At 46.0% G+C, this 16,454-nt stretch overlaps 1 protein-coding gene across 5 annotated transcripts in view; it reads left to right on the top strand.

Annotated features, from left to right (window-relative positions):
• LOC145349814 (collagen alpha-3(VI) chain-like) overlaps positions 1-16,454 on the top strand; it is a 154,664-nt gene that overhangs the window by 25,128 nt on the left and 113,082 nt on the right. For 3 of the 5 annotated variants that reach the window (XM_080198362.1, XM_080198361.1, XM_080198360.1), the window contains 3 exons: positions 8,425-9,021; positions 13,365-13,961; positions 14,902-15,498. The exons of the other annotated variants lie outside the window; for them this stretch is intronic. In XM_080198362.1, the coding sequence (XP_080054488.1) occupies positions 8,425-9,021; positions 13,365-13,961; positions 14,902-15,498 (1,791 nt within the window). The remainder of the gene's footprint in view (positions 1-8,424; positions 9,022-13,364; positions 13,962-14,901; positions 15,499-16,454) is intronic. 5 annotated transcript variants of the gene reach the window in all.

Here is a 16,454-nt window from a genome sequence, read left to right as displayed (position 1 = left end):
TTTATGAGTAGTCAAAACGCAATGTTTTAATGAGACCCAATATTCTGTTTACAGTTTGGTTCTTTAATTTACAAAATAACATGATTCCTATACTATTTTGTTTATCTTGAAGAGAGGAGAGATGTTGTGTTCCTAATCGATGGATCTGACAAGGTTAAATCTGCCTTTCCTAAAATAAAACAATTCATTTCTAGAATTGTTGACAGCTTTGACATTGGAAGAGATAGAGTCTGTGTAGTGCAGTACAGTGACCAGCCTAGCCCTAACTTCTACTTAAACAGCTATACATCTAAACCTGAAGTGATGCAAGCAATAAATGCCCTTGGCCTTAAAGGAGGAACCCAAGTCAACACAGGGGAAGCACTAGACTATGTCGCACAAAATGTGTTCACTAGGTCTGCTGGAAGCAGAATGGAGGAAGGTGTTGCCCAGTTCTTGATCCTTCTCACTGCTAGCAAGTCCACCGATGACATTATCCAAGCAGCAGTGGCACTGAAAAGCATCGGAGTAGCATCGTTCAGTATCGGATCCAAGGATGCTGATGAAGATGAACTCCGTGAGATTTCACTGTCTCCCCACTTCGTTTTCAGGGTAGATGATTTACAGAATGTTGAAACTATACAACAAAATTTGGAATCACCCTTAAAACAACTAAACCAAGAGAAAATAATCACTATCTACAAAACCTTTGCTCAAGGTTAGGAAGATATTGAGCGTCATTAATTTTTTTCCAAGTATTTGAATAAGTTTAACATTAGTACGAATAACATTAATCACTGTGTAACTTTTTAGCCCGTTGTTATAAACCATGGTTAGACAGTTTGAACAATGTTGATTTAACTTTTCGCTCTGATTCCAAATTTCACTAGTGCATTTTATAAAGCATGTGAATAATAGCAGTGATATTTATAGATTTACTCCTTATAGGATTTGTCTGTATTAAACAAAGAACAAAGAAAATTACAGCACAGGAACAGGCCCTTTGCCCCGCCAAGCCTGCACCGACCATGCTGCCCAACTTAACTAAAACCCCCTCCGCTTCCAGGGACCATAACCCTCTATTCCCATCTCATTCATGTACTTGTCAAGACGCCCCTTAAAAGCACTACCGTATCTGCTTCCACTGCATCCCCCGGCAACGAGTTCCAGGAACCCACCACTCTCTGTGTAAAAACATCTGCCTCGTACATCTCTTTTAAACCTGTGCCCCCCCCAGGTAATTGATTCTTCCACCCTGGGAAAAAGCTTCTGACGTTGCTGCCATGGTTTCCTGCGTGGTCTCATTCAAGATAATGCATGGTGTGTCAAGTACTTTGAAAACATGATACAGCACCAGACAAGGGAAGACTTTCCACATATTCCCATAGATTTGAAAAGTTGAATAGTATGACCAACTCTACCTGTTTGATACAAGGGATATTGATAATGGTCTATATTTTTCTCACTCGTAATTTCGGCATGTGACTAAAGCAAACTACTTTTTTTGGCAGCGCAATGAGGCAAAAGTAATTTATATTTTCCACCTCAAAATCACTCTCCTTGGGGTAGGATTAATAAGTTTACGATGAAAGAAAGATTAGCTGGGTGGTTAACAGTGAAGTTGAGTGTCTTGGATTACAAGAAGATCGTCGAATGGGCAGATAAGTGGCAGATGAAAATTAACCCTTAAAAGTGTAAGATGGTCCACTTTGGAAGGAGTAATTTGACAAGGAGGTTTTCAGTGAATGGCATGACACTGGGAAGTTCTGAGGAACAAAGGAACCTTGACGTGTTTGTCCATAGATCTCTGAAGACAGAAGGGCATATTAGTAGGGTCGTGAAAACCTTTCTCAATCAAGGCATAGATTACAAACGCAGGGAAGTCATGTTGAAGTTGTATAGAACTTTGGTGAGAGTACAGTGTGCAGTTCTAGTAGCCACATTATAAGAAGGATGTGATTGTACTGGGGAAGATGCAGAGGAGATTCACTAGGATGCTGCCTGGGATGGAACATTTAAGTTATGAAGAGTGGTTGGAAAGGCTTGGGGCGTTTTTGTTGGAGCAGAGAAGATGAGGGGGCGACTTGATCGAGGTGTACAAGATTATGAGGAACATGGACAGAGTGGATGAGAAGCAGCTGTGTCCCTTAGTTGAAGGGTCAGTCATGAGGCGGGGGGGGTTCGGTTGACGGACATAGGTTCGAGGCGAGGGGCAGGATGTTTGGGGGGATGTGAGCAAAAACATTACTATCCAGAGGGTGGTGAGGGTCTGGAATGCGCTGCCTGGGAGGGTGATGGAGGTGGGATGCCTCACATCCCTTAAAAGGTACCTGGATGAGCACTTGACATGTCATAACATTCAAGGCTATGAACTAAGTCCTGGTAAGTGGGAGGTCAGGGGTTTTGCACCTGTCAGCGCGATGGGCCGATGGGTCTCTATGATTAGTCCCTGGTTTTTGGCAATTTTTCCATCAAATCCCAATGAATTTATCTCCATATATTGCAGTGAGGGCCCAATTGTGCTGTAGGCTGAACATTCCTCCTTTTAAGCTTGCAATGCTTTGAAATGACATTAGCCCTTTTGAAGAAATAGCTGGACTTGAACCCAGAGCCAACCCCAGGAGGAGGCTAGGAAGTAAAGAGGTGTCAAAAACAAGGCACTGACTGTGCATCGGTACAGTTTAAGTGCTGCCAGTCCACCCCGGTCGTACTCTGGGCCTACAGTACTTTGAGAAACGAGAGAAAATAGCTAATTTCCCTCAGGCCCACTACAGCATCATATCTTCTGACCAGTTTTGCTCAACTTTTCATCAATGTCTAACATGGGAGGAGCGAGGCCAGGCAGTCCAGCAAAAGACTAAGGCGTGGTATAGTAACAGAATGAAAGGTCCACAACGAAAGAGAGCAAAGGAAAAAGTATGCTGGGTCCACGGCACTTAATCATTCATTCCTTATACGCTGGTGCTGAGAGCTAGCAGTCACACCCCCAAAACTGGAAACCATTATTCCAAGGGTAGACAGTGATTTGAATGGATATTGATGTTGGTTTTCAAAGCAGCTCGGACATCAATGATTCCATTCTGAATCGAGGGAAAAAAATCCCAGAAAGCTCAACATTGATTGGCTGTATCTTGATACAACATTGTTGTGGTTTTTAAGTCTCACAAATTCTCCAGACCGTCTGTCAACTTGATGACACGTATTGAATGAGTGCGAGTAACACAGTCTAACTGATGTTACAAAGATACCTTGTGGCTGCCTGAATTGAACACTACCATGAAAATAGAGTGTGCTCATCGCACTTAGAGAGACCATAGGGTTAGCAGATATCTGTGACAGCAGGTTATCATACAAAAGATGGCAAAGTTGCCCTACAGTACACTATTGGTGTAGAACATCCTATTATCACCATCTTAGATCCTCATTTAATATTGTATATTCAGTGGAGAGTGGGGGAGCATGTTGGCGATGGGGGTGAGGGTTGTGTGTACAGTAGCTAGTGGGGGTTCGTCATTATCAAATCCTGTCCAACTCTCCTTTGTCCCAGCTGTCCTGACCTTATTCCTTCTCCATAATAATGGTTTGCAATGAAATCCAGATTCTCCAGAGCTGATTTTGAGCCTGTATTTGGAAGATGGGAGGGACATAGTGCCACCATTCTCACACTCCAGTATGCCCTGGCTGGAGGGCCCTGGGCTGTACTCCTGCCGTTCCTCTTCCCTTCTGGTTCCCAAGGGCCCCTATGCTTCCCTCGTGATAATGGGACGTGAGATCCAGAAGCCCCGTTACCCTCTGGTGCTGCCACCCGTGGATTCCCACCATGCAGTTGAAGCCTTCCACCATGGCATGGACATCCCTCACCATGGTGTTCATGTCCTGCACCAAGATCTCCGCTGCAGACACCAATCTCTCAGAGTTGGCCTCAGTGTGCTGCAGTGACAACATCTCTTCGGATGGAAGGGATTCCTCCAATCGGCCTTGTAGTCCAAGGAGGGCTCCTGTCATCCCTGCCTGATGCATGCGACTCTGCTTCTGTAGCTCCAGCAGCTGTAGGACAAATGGGCCCAGGGGCTCAGCAGAGTCCTGGGCTCTGGCGTCCCTCCCAGTGTCAGTTCCTGTAAAGTGAATTTTCAACTGTGATGTGCTCACCAGTGAGTGACCCAGAAGCCTCCTGCTTAGTGACCCCACCAAGGTGAGAGTATCTGCGCTGATGTCGGGTGAGAGTGACAGCTGGGACACCTCTTCAACGGTGAGTTGGAGAAAGACCCTCTGAGCTGCCGGAGTCTCGTGATTCCACGGGGTGTGAGAATGGCCTGGCCTGTTCCACTGGCTGGCCTGCACGAGAAGGGACATGGCATCACCAGGAGATACATAGGGATCATTGTTTACTCTGTAAGACCATAAGACACAGGAACAGAATTAGGCCACTCGGCCCATCGAGTCTGCTCCACCATTCAATCATGGCTGATATTTTTCCCATCCCCATTCTCCTGCCTTTTCCCCATAACCCCTGATCCCCTTATTAATCAAGAACCTATAAATCTCTGTCTTAAAGACACTCAATGACCTGGCCTCCACAGCCTCCTGTGGCAAAGAGTTCCACAGATTCCCCACTCTCTGGCTGAAGAAATTCCTCCTCATCTCTGTTTTAAAGGATCGTCCCTTTAGCCTGAGTTTGTGCCCTCTGGTTCTAGTTTTTCCTACTAGTGGAAACATCCTCTCCACGTCCACTCTATCCAGGGCCTCGCAGTATCCTGTAAGTTTCAATAAGATCCCCCCCTCATCCTTCTAAACTCCAACGAGTACAGACCCAGAGTCCTCAACCGTTCCTCACACGACAAGCTCTTCATTCCAGGGATCATTCTTGTGAACCTCCTCTGACCCCTTCCCAAGGCCGGCACATCCTTCCTTAGATACAGGGTCCAAAATTGCTCACAATACTCCAAAGGGAGTCTGACCAGAGCCTTATCCAGCCTCAGGAGTACATCCCTGCTCTTGTATTCTAGCCCTCTCGGCATGAATGCTAACATTGCATTTGCCTTCCTAACTGCTGACTGAACCTGCGCATTAAGATTAAGAGAATCTTAAACAATGATTCCCAGGTCCTCTTGTGTGTCTGATTTCCTAAGCATTTTCCCATTAGAAAATAGTCTGTGCCTCCAATCCTCCTTCCAAAGTGCATAACCTCTCACTTGTTCACACTGTATTCCATCTGCTACTTCTTTGCCCGCTCTCCTAACCTGTCCAAGTCCCTCTGCAGCCCCCCTGCTTCCTCAATACTATCTATACCTCTACATATCTTTATATCATCTGCAAACTTAGCAACAGTGCCTTCAGTTCCTTCCTCCAAATCGTTAATGTATATTGTGAAAAGTTGTGGTCCCAGCACCGACCCGTGGGGCACACCGCTAGTCACTGGCTGCCATCCTGAAAAAGACCCCTTTATCCCCACCCTCTGCCTTCTGCCAGTCAGCCAATCATCTACCCACGCCAGAATCTTACCCTTAACCAGGGTACTTAACTTATTTAACAGTCTCCTATGCGACACCTTGTCAAAGGCCTTCTGGAAACCTAAATAAATCATATCCACTGGCTCTCCTTTATCTAACTCCCTTGTTACTTCCTCAAAGAACTCTAACAGATTTGTCAGATATGACCTCCCCTTGACAAAGCCTTGCTGACTCAATCCTATTATGTGCTTCCAGGTACTCAACAATCTCATCTTTAATAAGGGACTCTAAAGTCTTGCCAAAGTTAGGCTAACCGGCCAGAATTTCCCATCTGCTGCCTCCCTTCTTAAACAGCGGTGTTACATTAGCTACTCTCCAATCCTGTGGTAATGAGGAATGACAGTATATGTGTTGAGGATGCTCACATTTCTTTGCTGCTCCCACTTCACCAACAGTGCAGGCATGATCTCCGTCCTCCCCGACCAGCTCGAGGGCTCGCCCCCTCAAACGTGTGAAGGTTCTCAGCTCGCCCACGACCCCAGCTGACTGCAGCTGGTGCGGTTGAGTTTGTCTTGCAATGAACAGAGAAGAAGAGAGTAGATGGAAATGTTGGCGTTTAAGATGATGAGGAGGTGTGGCAAGCATGGGTTTGGATGGGAGCTGGAGTGTGAGGAGAATAGCAGCTCCTGGGGAACATGGTGATTGTGAGAGGGAAACATAGAAGATAGGAGCAGGAGGAGGCCATTTGGCCCTTCAAGCCTGCTCTGCCATTTATTACTATCATGGCTGATCACCCAACTCCAAAACCTAATCCTGCTTTCTCCCCATAACCTTTGATCCCATTCATCCCAAGTGCTATATCCGGCCGCCTCTTGAATACATTCAATGTTTTGGCATCGACTACTTCCTGTGGTAATGAATTCCACAGGCTCACCACTCTCTGCGTGAAGAAATGTCCCCTCACCTCCGCCCTAAACGGTCTCTCCTGAATCCTCAGACTGTGACCCCTGGTCCTGGACTCCCCCACCATTGGGAACATCCTCCCTGCACCTACCCTGTCTAGGCCGGTTAGAATTTTCTAAGTCTCGATGAGATCTCCCCTCATTCATCTGAATTCCAGCAAAAACAATCCTAACCTAGTCGATATCTCCTCAAGCATCAGACCTGGTCAACCTTCACTGCATTCCCTTGAGACCAAGAACATCCTTCCTCAGAAAAGGAGACCAAAACTGCACACAAGGGTTGGGGAGGGGAGGATTGGGGGAGATGGTTGGGGGGGCGGAGAACGGATGGGGTGGGTGGTGGTGCAACCTCATGCCTGGTGTTAGCAAAGACCAAGATGGCTAAGTGAGAGAAGGGGTTGGGGTGCAAGGGGTGTGCGAGGGGCTGCAGAGTGGGACTGGGAGTGGTTCACTTACCCTGGCTGAGCAAAGGTGATCATTCATCTTTTCCGACACTGCTGCCTTGTCCTCTTCTGAAGTGGGCTTGCACTGCCCAGGCTACCACTGCATCCCAGGCGGGTGCGGAAGGCCATCTCCTGGAGTGGGGGTAGAGCATGTTCTGCCTCGGCTCCACTCCATCCAGCCATCTGGTGAGGGCCCCCTCTGAAAAGCGCAGTGTAGACTCCTTGGCTGTCGTCCCCTGCAGTCTTTGTGCTGGGAAGACATTTATATGGAGCTCCCCAGTGCTGGCAGCAGTCAGGTCTTTTCAAGGTGGGACAATCAGAGGGAACGTGTCCTGGTGGGCATAAAAATTATTGCTAATGGGCCATAAGATACAGCCCAAAAACAGACCTGTTCCATCGACAGGAAACACTCCCTTTTTTGTGCCAGAACCAACATTCTGCCATTTTTTGGTAAGATCTTTCCCACTGTTTATAATAGAACTGTTCCAACAAAGTCCTCAGTGTATTTGGAAGGGGGCCATTCATAACCTCTCAATAGCCTCACACTAAAGAAGCCAAACTAGTTCGGCCAACAAAGTAAAAGCATTTTTCCAATTGCCACGAAAATGTCCCATGCTCCTCAGCTTCACAATTCCTCATTTTTACTCATCTCAATCTAAACTTCGGTTCAGGCGTTAAGTAGCGTGGAAAGTAAGTTGTAATGTTGGACAGTACAAAGAGAATTTTCATCTGCATTTGACTGAAAAGTGGGTGGTGTGGAACGGAATCATGCATCAATTGGCATGGAAAATTCCCATTGATCATAACCCCCTATATTGCAGAAAAAGGCCATTCGGCCAATCAAGTCTGCACTAGCCATCTGACAGAACATTTATCCAGGACAACCACCCCTCCCCCCCCACCCCCCACCCTGTCCCATAACCCCTCGCATTTATCCAATAGATTCCCTAACCTACACATCTTGGGGTGCTAAGGGGTAATTTAGCATGGCCAATCCACTGAACGTGCACATCTTTGAACTGTGGGAGGAAACTGGAGCACCCAGAGGATAACCACACTGACTCAGGAAGAACATGCAAACTCCACACAGACAGTCACCCAAGACTGGAATCAAACCCCGGTCTCAGGCTCTGTGAAGCAGCAATGCTAACAATGGTGCCACCATGGAAAAATTAAATGAGAACAGCTAATGAATCAATCAAATACTCCAAAAGCAATTCTTTCATTCTCAGTAACTTATCCAAGTACCCCCACTTCTTCAGGAACCTGCTATAAATTAAATCCTTATTGATTTTTTATGATCACATTAACCTGTTTAGATAAAGAAAAAAGATTGCCAGTGAGATTAATGAGCATTACCCTCATGGAGGTTAAGTTAAATCTCAATTTCTATTCGATTTTTTTTCCAATAACATTGTTAACATCAGGTTCACAATACCTAAGCTTTCATGGTAGATTAAAAGCATTACTTTTAGCCTTGATTAACCAAAAAAAAATTAACTCCTTTGAAACGATCAAAACATAAATAGAGTACATGCATTTTTACACATGACTATGAACAGAGAGTAATCTACTTTCCATTTCTTACAGATGGTGTTAAGAGGGATATTGTGTTCCTCATTGATGGATCAGACAAAGTCCGAGGTGCTTTCCCTTATATTCAAAGATTCATTTCCAGAATGGTCGATAGCCTTGATATTGGAAGTGATAAAGTTCGGGTTGGTGTGGTGCAGTACAGTGATAATCCCAGAGTCAACTTCTACTTAAGCAGCCACAACACAAATCAGGGTGTGAAGGATGCGATAAAAAACCTCAGGCAGATAGGAGGGAGTCGAGCCAACACTGGTGCAGCCTTGGCCTATGTCCAAAATAACATCTTAACTCAGTCTGCTGGAGGCAGAGCAGAGGAAGGTGTACCCCAGTTCCTGATCCTTCTCACTGCCAGCAAGTCATCCGATGATGTTAGTCAGGCAGCACTGGCTCTGAAAGGTGCTGGTGTAGCACCTTTCAGTATTGGATCAGGAGACGCAGACGATAGTGAACTCGGGCAGATTTCACTGTCCCCTAGTTATACGTTCAAGGTAGATGATCTGCGGAATGTGGAAACAATACAGCAACGTCTGGAGTCACCGCTGAGGACACTGGACAAAGAACAGATAATCGAAATCCGGAGAACTGTACCTGAAGGTGAGGAATCTCTGCTCTCTTTAAATACCATAATAATTCCATGATGAATAATTGTTCTGATAATATGGTTTCGAATGAAATTACTATCTGAGGTAACAGTAATGAGGGTGTGAATGTGAGGATGGAAAAACAACATGGGGATAAATCAAATAGACATTATAAAATGTCAGTGAAATGTCACTCGTCTCTGAATATCTCCTTGCTGTTGGTTTGACTGGCCTCCGACTGCCCTGATTATCCCCCCCCCTTTTTATAAACTGGGGCATAACTGTTGCAATCTTCTGGTCTGATCCTTACTTTCCATCAGTAAACTCAGAAACATGCCATCAGACTGGGTGACATTGCCACTCTGCAATACCAGCCACTGAGTTCAATCCACTTTATTCATCTTTTTCCTACCTGACATTGCTACATTGGCAAAAATGATCTTCTCCACTGAAGGCAGATGCAGCACAATGGCACAGTCATTAACACTGCTGCCTCACAACACCAAGGACCCGAGTTTAAATCTGGCCTTGCAAGAGGTGCTTACATTAAAGACATAGTAAAATATTTTACATTTTAAGTTGGCCACAACTGCCAGGCGGTGATGGGGGGGTAATCCTCCCCTGCATGGCCAGAGGCTACAGGATAGGATTTTCAAGTTTATTTATTAGTGTCACAGGCAGGCTTACATTAACACTGCAATGAAGTTACCATGAAAATCCACTCGTCACTACAATCCGCCACCTTTTTGGGTACACGGAAGGAGAATTTAGCATGACCAATGCTCCTAAACAGCAAGCTGGGACTGGGAGGCTTTGGTGGCTGTGGGTGGGGGTTCATCGTTGAACTGAGTACTGTCCCAAAACTCTTCACCCCAAACCCTGTCTGCTACCATGAGATTCTCTTTCTTGTCCTCAAGGGCATTCCTGACTGGAATCTCTTTCGTTGCCTTGAAAGGCCTTCGTAGGGGTTTAGAGTCATTGGGTGGGATTTTTCATCTGCACTCTCCCCGAGACCGGACAATCCCACCCAAGGTTAATGGACCTTTGCGTGGTCCTGTCCCACCTGCTACGATTCCCTTGCTCGGTGGGGAAGGCAAATTCCGCCCTTTGGCCCACCGGATCTGCCACAAAGCGACACTAATCTACCCTAATCCCACTTTCCATAACTTGGCCCATGGCCTTGAATGTTATTACATTTCAAGTGGTTATCCCTGTTCTTTTAAAAGGTTGTAAGGTTTCTCATCTCTACTACCCTCACAGGAGTGCATTCCAGACTCCCCTCTGATGAAAACAATTTCCTCAAATCCCCTCAATTTACAACAATGTTCCTGCTTTTATAATCTAATAAAGGCAGGTGTCGGGTATGACTTTTTAAAGACTGCTGCCTTTAGGGATCTGTGGACAAGATCCCCCCAGATCCCTCTTCCCCTCTGAGCTTCCAAGTTTCTTTCAGTTCATTGAGTTCTCCTTTTGAACTGTAGAATCCCTGCAGTGCAGACAGAGGGTATCCAGCCCATCGAGTCTGCACTGATTCTCCAAAAGAGCATTCCACCAGCCCTTCCCTCCACCCTATCTTGGTAACTCCATATATTTATCATGGCTAATCTTTATAACCTACACATCTTCAGACTGTTGAAGTAAACCGGAGCACCCGGAGGAAATCCTTGCAGACATGAGGAGAAAGTGCAAACTCCACACAGATGGTCACCCAAAGCCAATCACTCAGGTCCCTGGCTCTGTGAAGCAGCAAGGCGAACCATTTTACCACCAACCACCTTTTGTTTTATTCCTTCCAAAGTGTATCACTTGATACACTTTTCAGACCATCTGCCACTGATCTGCTCATCTGACCAACTTTTCTATATCTTCCTGTAACCTCAAACTTTCCTTCTCACTGTTAACTATCCTGTTAATCTTTGTGTCATCCACAGACATATTTATTGTATTCCCACATTTTCATTCACATTGTTTATACACCATGAACAATAATGTTCAGCACTGATCTCTGAGATATGCCACTGACACCAGCCCCCAGTCACACAACCAGCCTATTACCACACTCTCTATCTCCTATCACTGAACTAATTTTGGATCCACCTTGCCAAGTTACCCTGGATCCCTTGTGTATTTAGCTTCTTTATCAGTCTCCAAGTTGGGACCTTCTCAAAGGCTTTGTTGAAATTCATACCAATGACATCAACGGTGCCACCCTCATCGACACACCCCCTTGAAAAATTCCATCAACTGACAAAATTTTAATTTCCTATTCACCACTTGTCGCCGGGTAACTTTCATCCATTCAGCAAACCCCCACCCCACCCCAGCACCAGTCAGGCACTCTGGGAATAACCCTGGGGAAGGACATTGCCACCAAACTGACATCACATTTACAAAGATCAATTTTCCAATGCTCCAATCTCTGAGACTGTTCAAATTCCAAATTCTGTTGCTGCTTTCAGCATCTATCGACGAAACTCGTCAAAATACAGTGAATGAGATTGAACTGCATTCCAGTAACAACCTCAAGTCATTTGGGTGTGAGGCAACAAATCTCCAGCAGAATAAAAAAGCTTCCAATCTGACCAAAACAAAACAGGGGCGATTTTCCCAAAGAGAAACAAAGTTTCCAACGAGCGAGAAGATCTCCCATTTTCCTGCTGATTTTTTTTGGGTGCGCTTAGTCATTAGGTGAATTTTAGGGACAATGGGATCAAAGGCTATAGAGAGAAAGCAGGGTTAGGCTGTTCAATTGGACAATCAGCCATGATCGTAATGAATGGCAAAGCAGGCTCAAAGGGCCAAATGGCCTCCTCTCCTCTCTGTTGGTGCGGGGGGGGAGAGCAGAGGGGGGGAAGGATTCTACTTCCACCCTGAGAGGCCAGCATCAGCATGCTGAGCGGACAACTGTCCATGTGCATGGTCCCCCTATTGCTGGCTATCTGACCGCTGGTGTCGCTGACCACCCTCCTCCCCGAACGCCAGCCTCCCACTGGCTTTCGTAAACCCCCTTTCCCCCCAACCAATACATTCCTAACCCCCCCTATCCCCCCAGGCCAGGCCAATCCCAATCGCCCCCTCCCCATCCCTCTCCCACTGACTGCTATGCAGAGTGCATCGTTGTCCCCCCAACCCCCCGCTGGCACCACTATCACCAGTAATTGGCTCTGCCGCAGCTCAGGTCCTGCCGCAGGAGGCCCTGCTCTTTGGCGGCTGCTAGGTAATGCCAAAGAACCGGACTGACGGTGCCCAAAATCACTGCATGCCCCCCCGAACTTCAGGGAGCGGGTGCCTGAATGACCACTGCCCCCACGAAGGAGGCCATCACACCTGGCCCCCGGGATGTGGACCAGCTTTAGTCCTCGCTGGTGGAGCAGTGGGAAAATTTATTGAGCTCAGGCGATACCCTCCCAGGTTCATTAATGACATTGAAACTTGAATTTAAATATTGTACTGAGCCTCGTGCTGATTTTCGTTGTGAGGCTGACAATGCCGTAAAAAAATGATCCAGGAAAATCCCGATCGGCTGGACGCAGATCACAGGCTCTGTTCCAGTATCCCAACTCCAACTGCTTGAGCAGCGCAGTGGGCTGGTAGAATCGCGCTTAACATATTTCAGTCAATCATCACATTGTGTTTGAGGAGGTTAATCAAGTCGATAAGGTTGTTAAGAAGGCATACGGTGTCTTGGCGTTTATTGGTAGGGGGATTGAATTTAGGAGCCGCAGCGTCATGTTGCAACTGTACACAACTCTGGTGCGGCCGCACTTGGAGTGTTGTGTGCAGTTCTGGTCCCCACATTACAGGAAGGATGTGGAGGCTTTGGAGAGGGTGCAGAGGAGGTTTACCAGGATGTTGCCTGGTATGGAGGGGAGGTCCTATGAGGAGAGACTGAGGGATTTGAGGTTGTTTTCACTAGAAAGAAGGCGGCTAAGAGGGGATCTTATTGAAACATACAAGATGATTAGAGGTTTAGATAGGGTGGACAGTGATAGCCTTTTTCCTCGGATGGAGAAAGTTAGCACGAGGGGGCATAGCTTTAAATTAAGGGGTGGTAGTTAGAGGACGGATGTCAGGGGTAGGTTCTTTACCCAGAGGGTGGTGAGGGATTGGAATGCCCTGCCTGCTGCAGTTGTAAATGCGTCTAGTTTGGGGGCGTTTAAGAGATCCGTGGATAGGTTTATGGATGGAAAGGGATTGGTTTAGGTGAGAGGGTCATTGCTTTTTAACTGGTCGGCGCAACATCGTGGGCCGAAGGGCCTGTTCTGCGCTGTAATGTTCTATGTTCTATGTTTATTACTATTCTTTTATTTGCCCAAAGCTTGAATAGTAAATAAATTTATTTTGCATTTCTTACAGATGGTGTTAAGAGGGATATTGTGTTCCTTGTTGATGGATCAGACAAAGTCCGAGGTGCTTTCCCTTATATTCAAAGATTCATTTCCAGGATGGTCGATACCCTTGATATTGGAAGTGATAAAGTTCGGGTTGGTGTGGTGCAGTACAGTGATAATCCCAGAGTCAACTTCTACTTAAGCAGCCACAACACAAATCAGGGTGTGAAGGATGCGATAAAAAACCTCAGGCAGATAGGAGGGAGTCGAGCCAACACTGGTGCAGCCTTGGCCTATGTCCAAAATAACATCTTTACTCAGTCTGCTGGAGGCAGAGCAGAGGAAGGTGTACCCCAGTTCCTGATCCTTCTCACTGCCAGCAAGTCATCCGATGATGTTAGTCAGGCAGCACTGGCTCTGAAAGGTGCTGGTGTAGCACCTTTCAGTATTGGATCAGGAGACGCAGACGATACTGAACTCGGGCAGATTTCACTGTCCCCTGGTTATACGTTCAAGGTAGATGATCTGCGGAATGTGGAAACAATACAGCAACGTCTGGAGTCACCGCTGAGGACACTGGACAAAGAACAGATAATCCAAATCCGGAGAACTGTACCTGAAGGTGAGGAATCTCTGCTCTCTTTAAATACCATAATAATTCCATGATGAATAATTGTTCTGATAATATGGTTTCGAATGAAATTACTATCTGAGGTAACAGTAATGAGGGTGTGAATGTGAGGATGGAAAAACAACATGGGGATAAATCAAATAGACATTATAAAATGTCAGTGAAATGTCACTCGTCTCTGAATATCTCCTTGCTGTTGGTTTGACTGGCCTCCGACTGCCCTGATTATCCCTCCCCCCTTTTTATAAACTGGGACATAACTGTTGCAATCTTCTGGTCTGATCCTTACTTTCCATCAGTAAACTCAGAAACATGCCATCAGACTGGGTGACATTGCCACTGTGCAATACCAGCCACTGAGTTCAATCCACTTTATTCATCTTTTTCCTACCTGACATTGCTACATTGGCAAAAATGATCTTCTCCACTGAAGGCAGATGCAGCACAATGGCACAGTCATTAACACTGCTGCCTCACAACACCAAGGACCCGAGTTTAAATCTGGCCTTGCAAGAGGTGCTTACATTAAAGACATAGTAAAATATTTTACATTTTAAGTTGGCCACAACTGCCAGGCGGTGATGGGGGGGTAATCCTCCCCTGCATGGCCAGAGGCTACAGGATAGGATTTTCAAGTTTATTTATTAGTGTCACAGGCAGGCTTACATTAACACTGCAATGAAGTTACCATGAAAATCCACTCGTCACTACAATCCGCCACCTGTTTGGGTACAGGGAAGGAGAGTTTAGCATGACCAATGCTCCTAAACAGCAAGCTGGGACTGGGAGGCTTTGGTGGCTGTGGGTGGGAGTTCATCGTTGAACTGTGTATTTCAGTCAATCATCAGACTGTGTTTGAGGAGGTTTATTGCTATTCTTTTATTTGCCCAAAGCTTGAATAATAAATATATTTATTTTGCATTTCTTACAGATGGTGTTAAGAGGGATATTGTGTTCCTTGTTGATGGATCAGACAAAGTCCGAGGTGCTTTCCCTTCTGTTCAAAGATTCATTTCCAGAATGGTCGATACCCTTGATATTGGAAGTGATAAAGTTCGGGTTGGTGTGGTGCAGTACAGTGATAATCCCAGAGTCAACTTCTACTTAAGCAGCCACAACACAAATCAGGGTGTGAAGGATGCGATAAATAACCTCAGGCAGATAGGAGGGAGTCGAGCCAACACTGGTGCAGCCTTGGCCTATGTCCAAAATAACATCTTTACTCAGTCTGCTGGAGGCAGAGCAGAGGAAGGTGTACCCCAGTTCCTGATCCTTCTCACTGCCAGCAAGTCATCCGATGATGTTAGTCAGGCAGCACTGGCTCTGAAAGGTGCTGGTGTAGCACCTTTCAGTATTGGATCAGGAGACGCAGACGATACTGAACTCGGGCAGATTTCACTGTCCCCTAGTTATATTTTCATTGTAGATGATCTGCGGAACGTGGAAACAATACAGCAACGTCTGGAGTCACCGCTGAGGACACTGGACAAAGAACAGATAATCCAAATCCGGAGAACTGTACCTGAAGGTGAGGAATCTCTGCTCTCTTTAAATACCATAATAATTCCATGATGAATAATTGTTCTGATAATATGGTTTCGAATGAAATTACTATCTGAGGTAACAGTAATGAGGGTGTGAATGTGAGGATGGAAAAACAACATGGGGATAAATCAAATAGACATTATAAAATGTCAGTGAAATGTCACTCGTCTCTGAATATCTCCTTGCTGTTGGTTTGACTGGCCTCCGACTGCCCTGATTATCCCTCCCCCCTTTTTATAAACTGGGACATAACTGTTGCAATCTTCTGGTCTGATCCTTACTTTCCATCAGTAAACTCAGAAACATGCCATCAGACTGGGTGACATTGCCACTGTGCAATACCAGCCACTGAGTTCAATCCACTTTATTCATCTTTTTCCTACCTGACATTGCTACATTGGCAAAAATGATCTTCTCCACTGAAGGCAGATGCAGCACAATGGCACAGTCATTAACACTGCTGCGTCACAACACCAAGGACCCGAGTTTAAATCTGGCCTTGCAAGAGGTGCTTACATTAAAGACATAGTAAAATATTTTACATTTAAGTTGGCCACAACTGCCAGGCGGTGATGGGGGGGTAATCCTCCCCTGCATGGCCAGAGGCTACAGGTAAGGATTTTCAAGTTTATTTATTAGCGTCACAGGCAGGCTTACATTAACACTGCAATGAAGTTACCATGAAAATCCACTCGTCACTACAATCCGCCACCTGTTTGGGTACACGGAAGGAGAATTTAGCATGACCAATGCTCCTAAACAGCAAGCTGGGACTGGGAGGCTTTGGTGGCTGTGGGTGGGGGTTCATCGTTGAACTGAGTACTGTCCCAAAACTCTTCACCCCAAACCCTGTCTGCTACCATGAGATTCTCTTTCTTGTCCTCAAGGGCATTCCTGACTGGAATCTCTTTCGTTGCCTTGAAAGGCCTTCGTAGGGGT

Source organism: Carcharhinus amblyrhynchos, chromosome 11 (assembly GCF_965287045.1).
Source record: "Carcharhinus amblyrhynchos chromosome 11, sCarAmb.v2.hapA, whole genome shotgun sequence".
Lineage (NCBI taxonomy): Eukaryota > Metazoa > Chordata > Chondrichthyes > Carcharhiniformes > Carcharhinidae > Carcharhinus > Carcharhinus amblyrhynchos.
The sequence above is the reverse complement of the archived record's forward strand: the minus strand, read 5'-3'. Positions and strand labels throughout refer to the sequence as shown.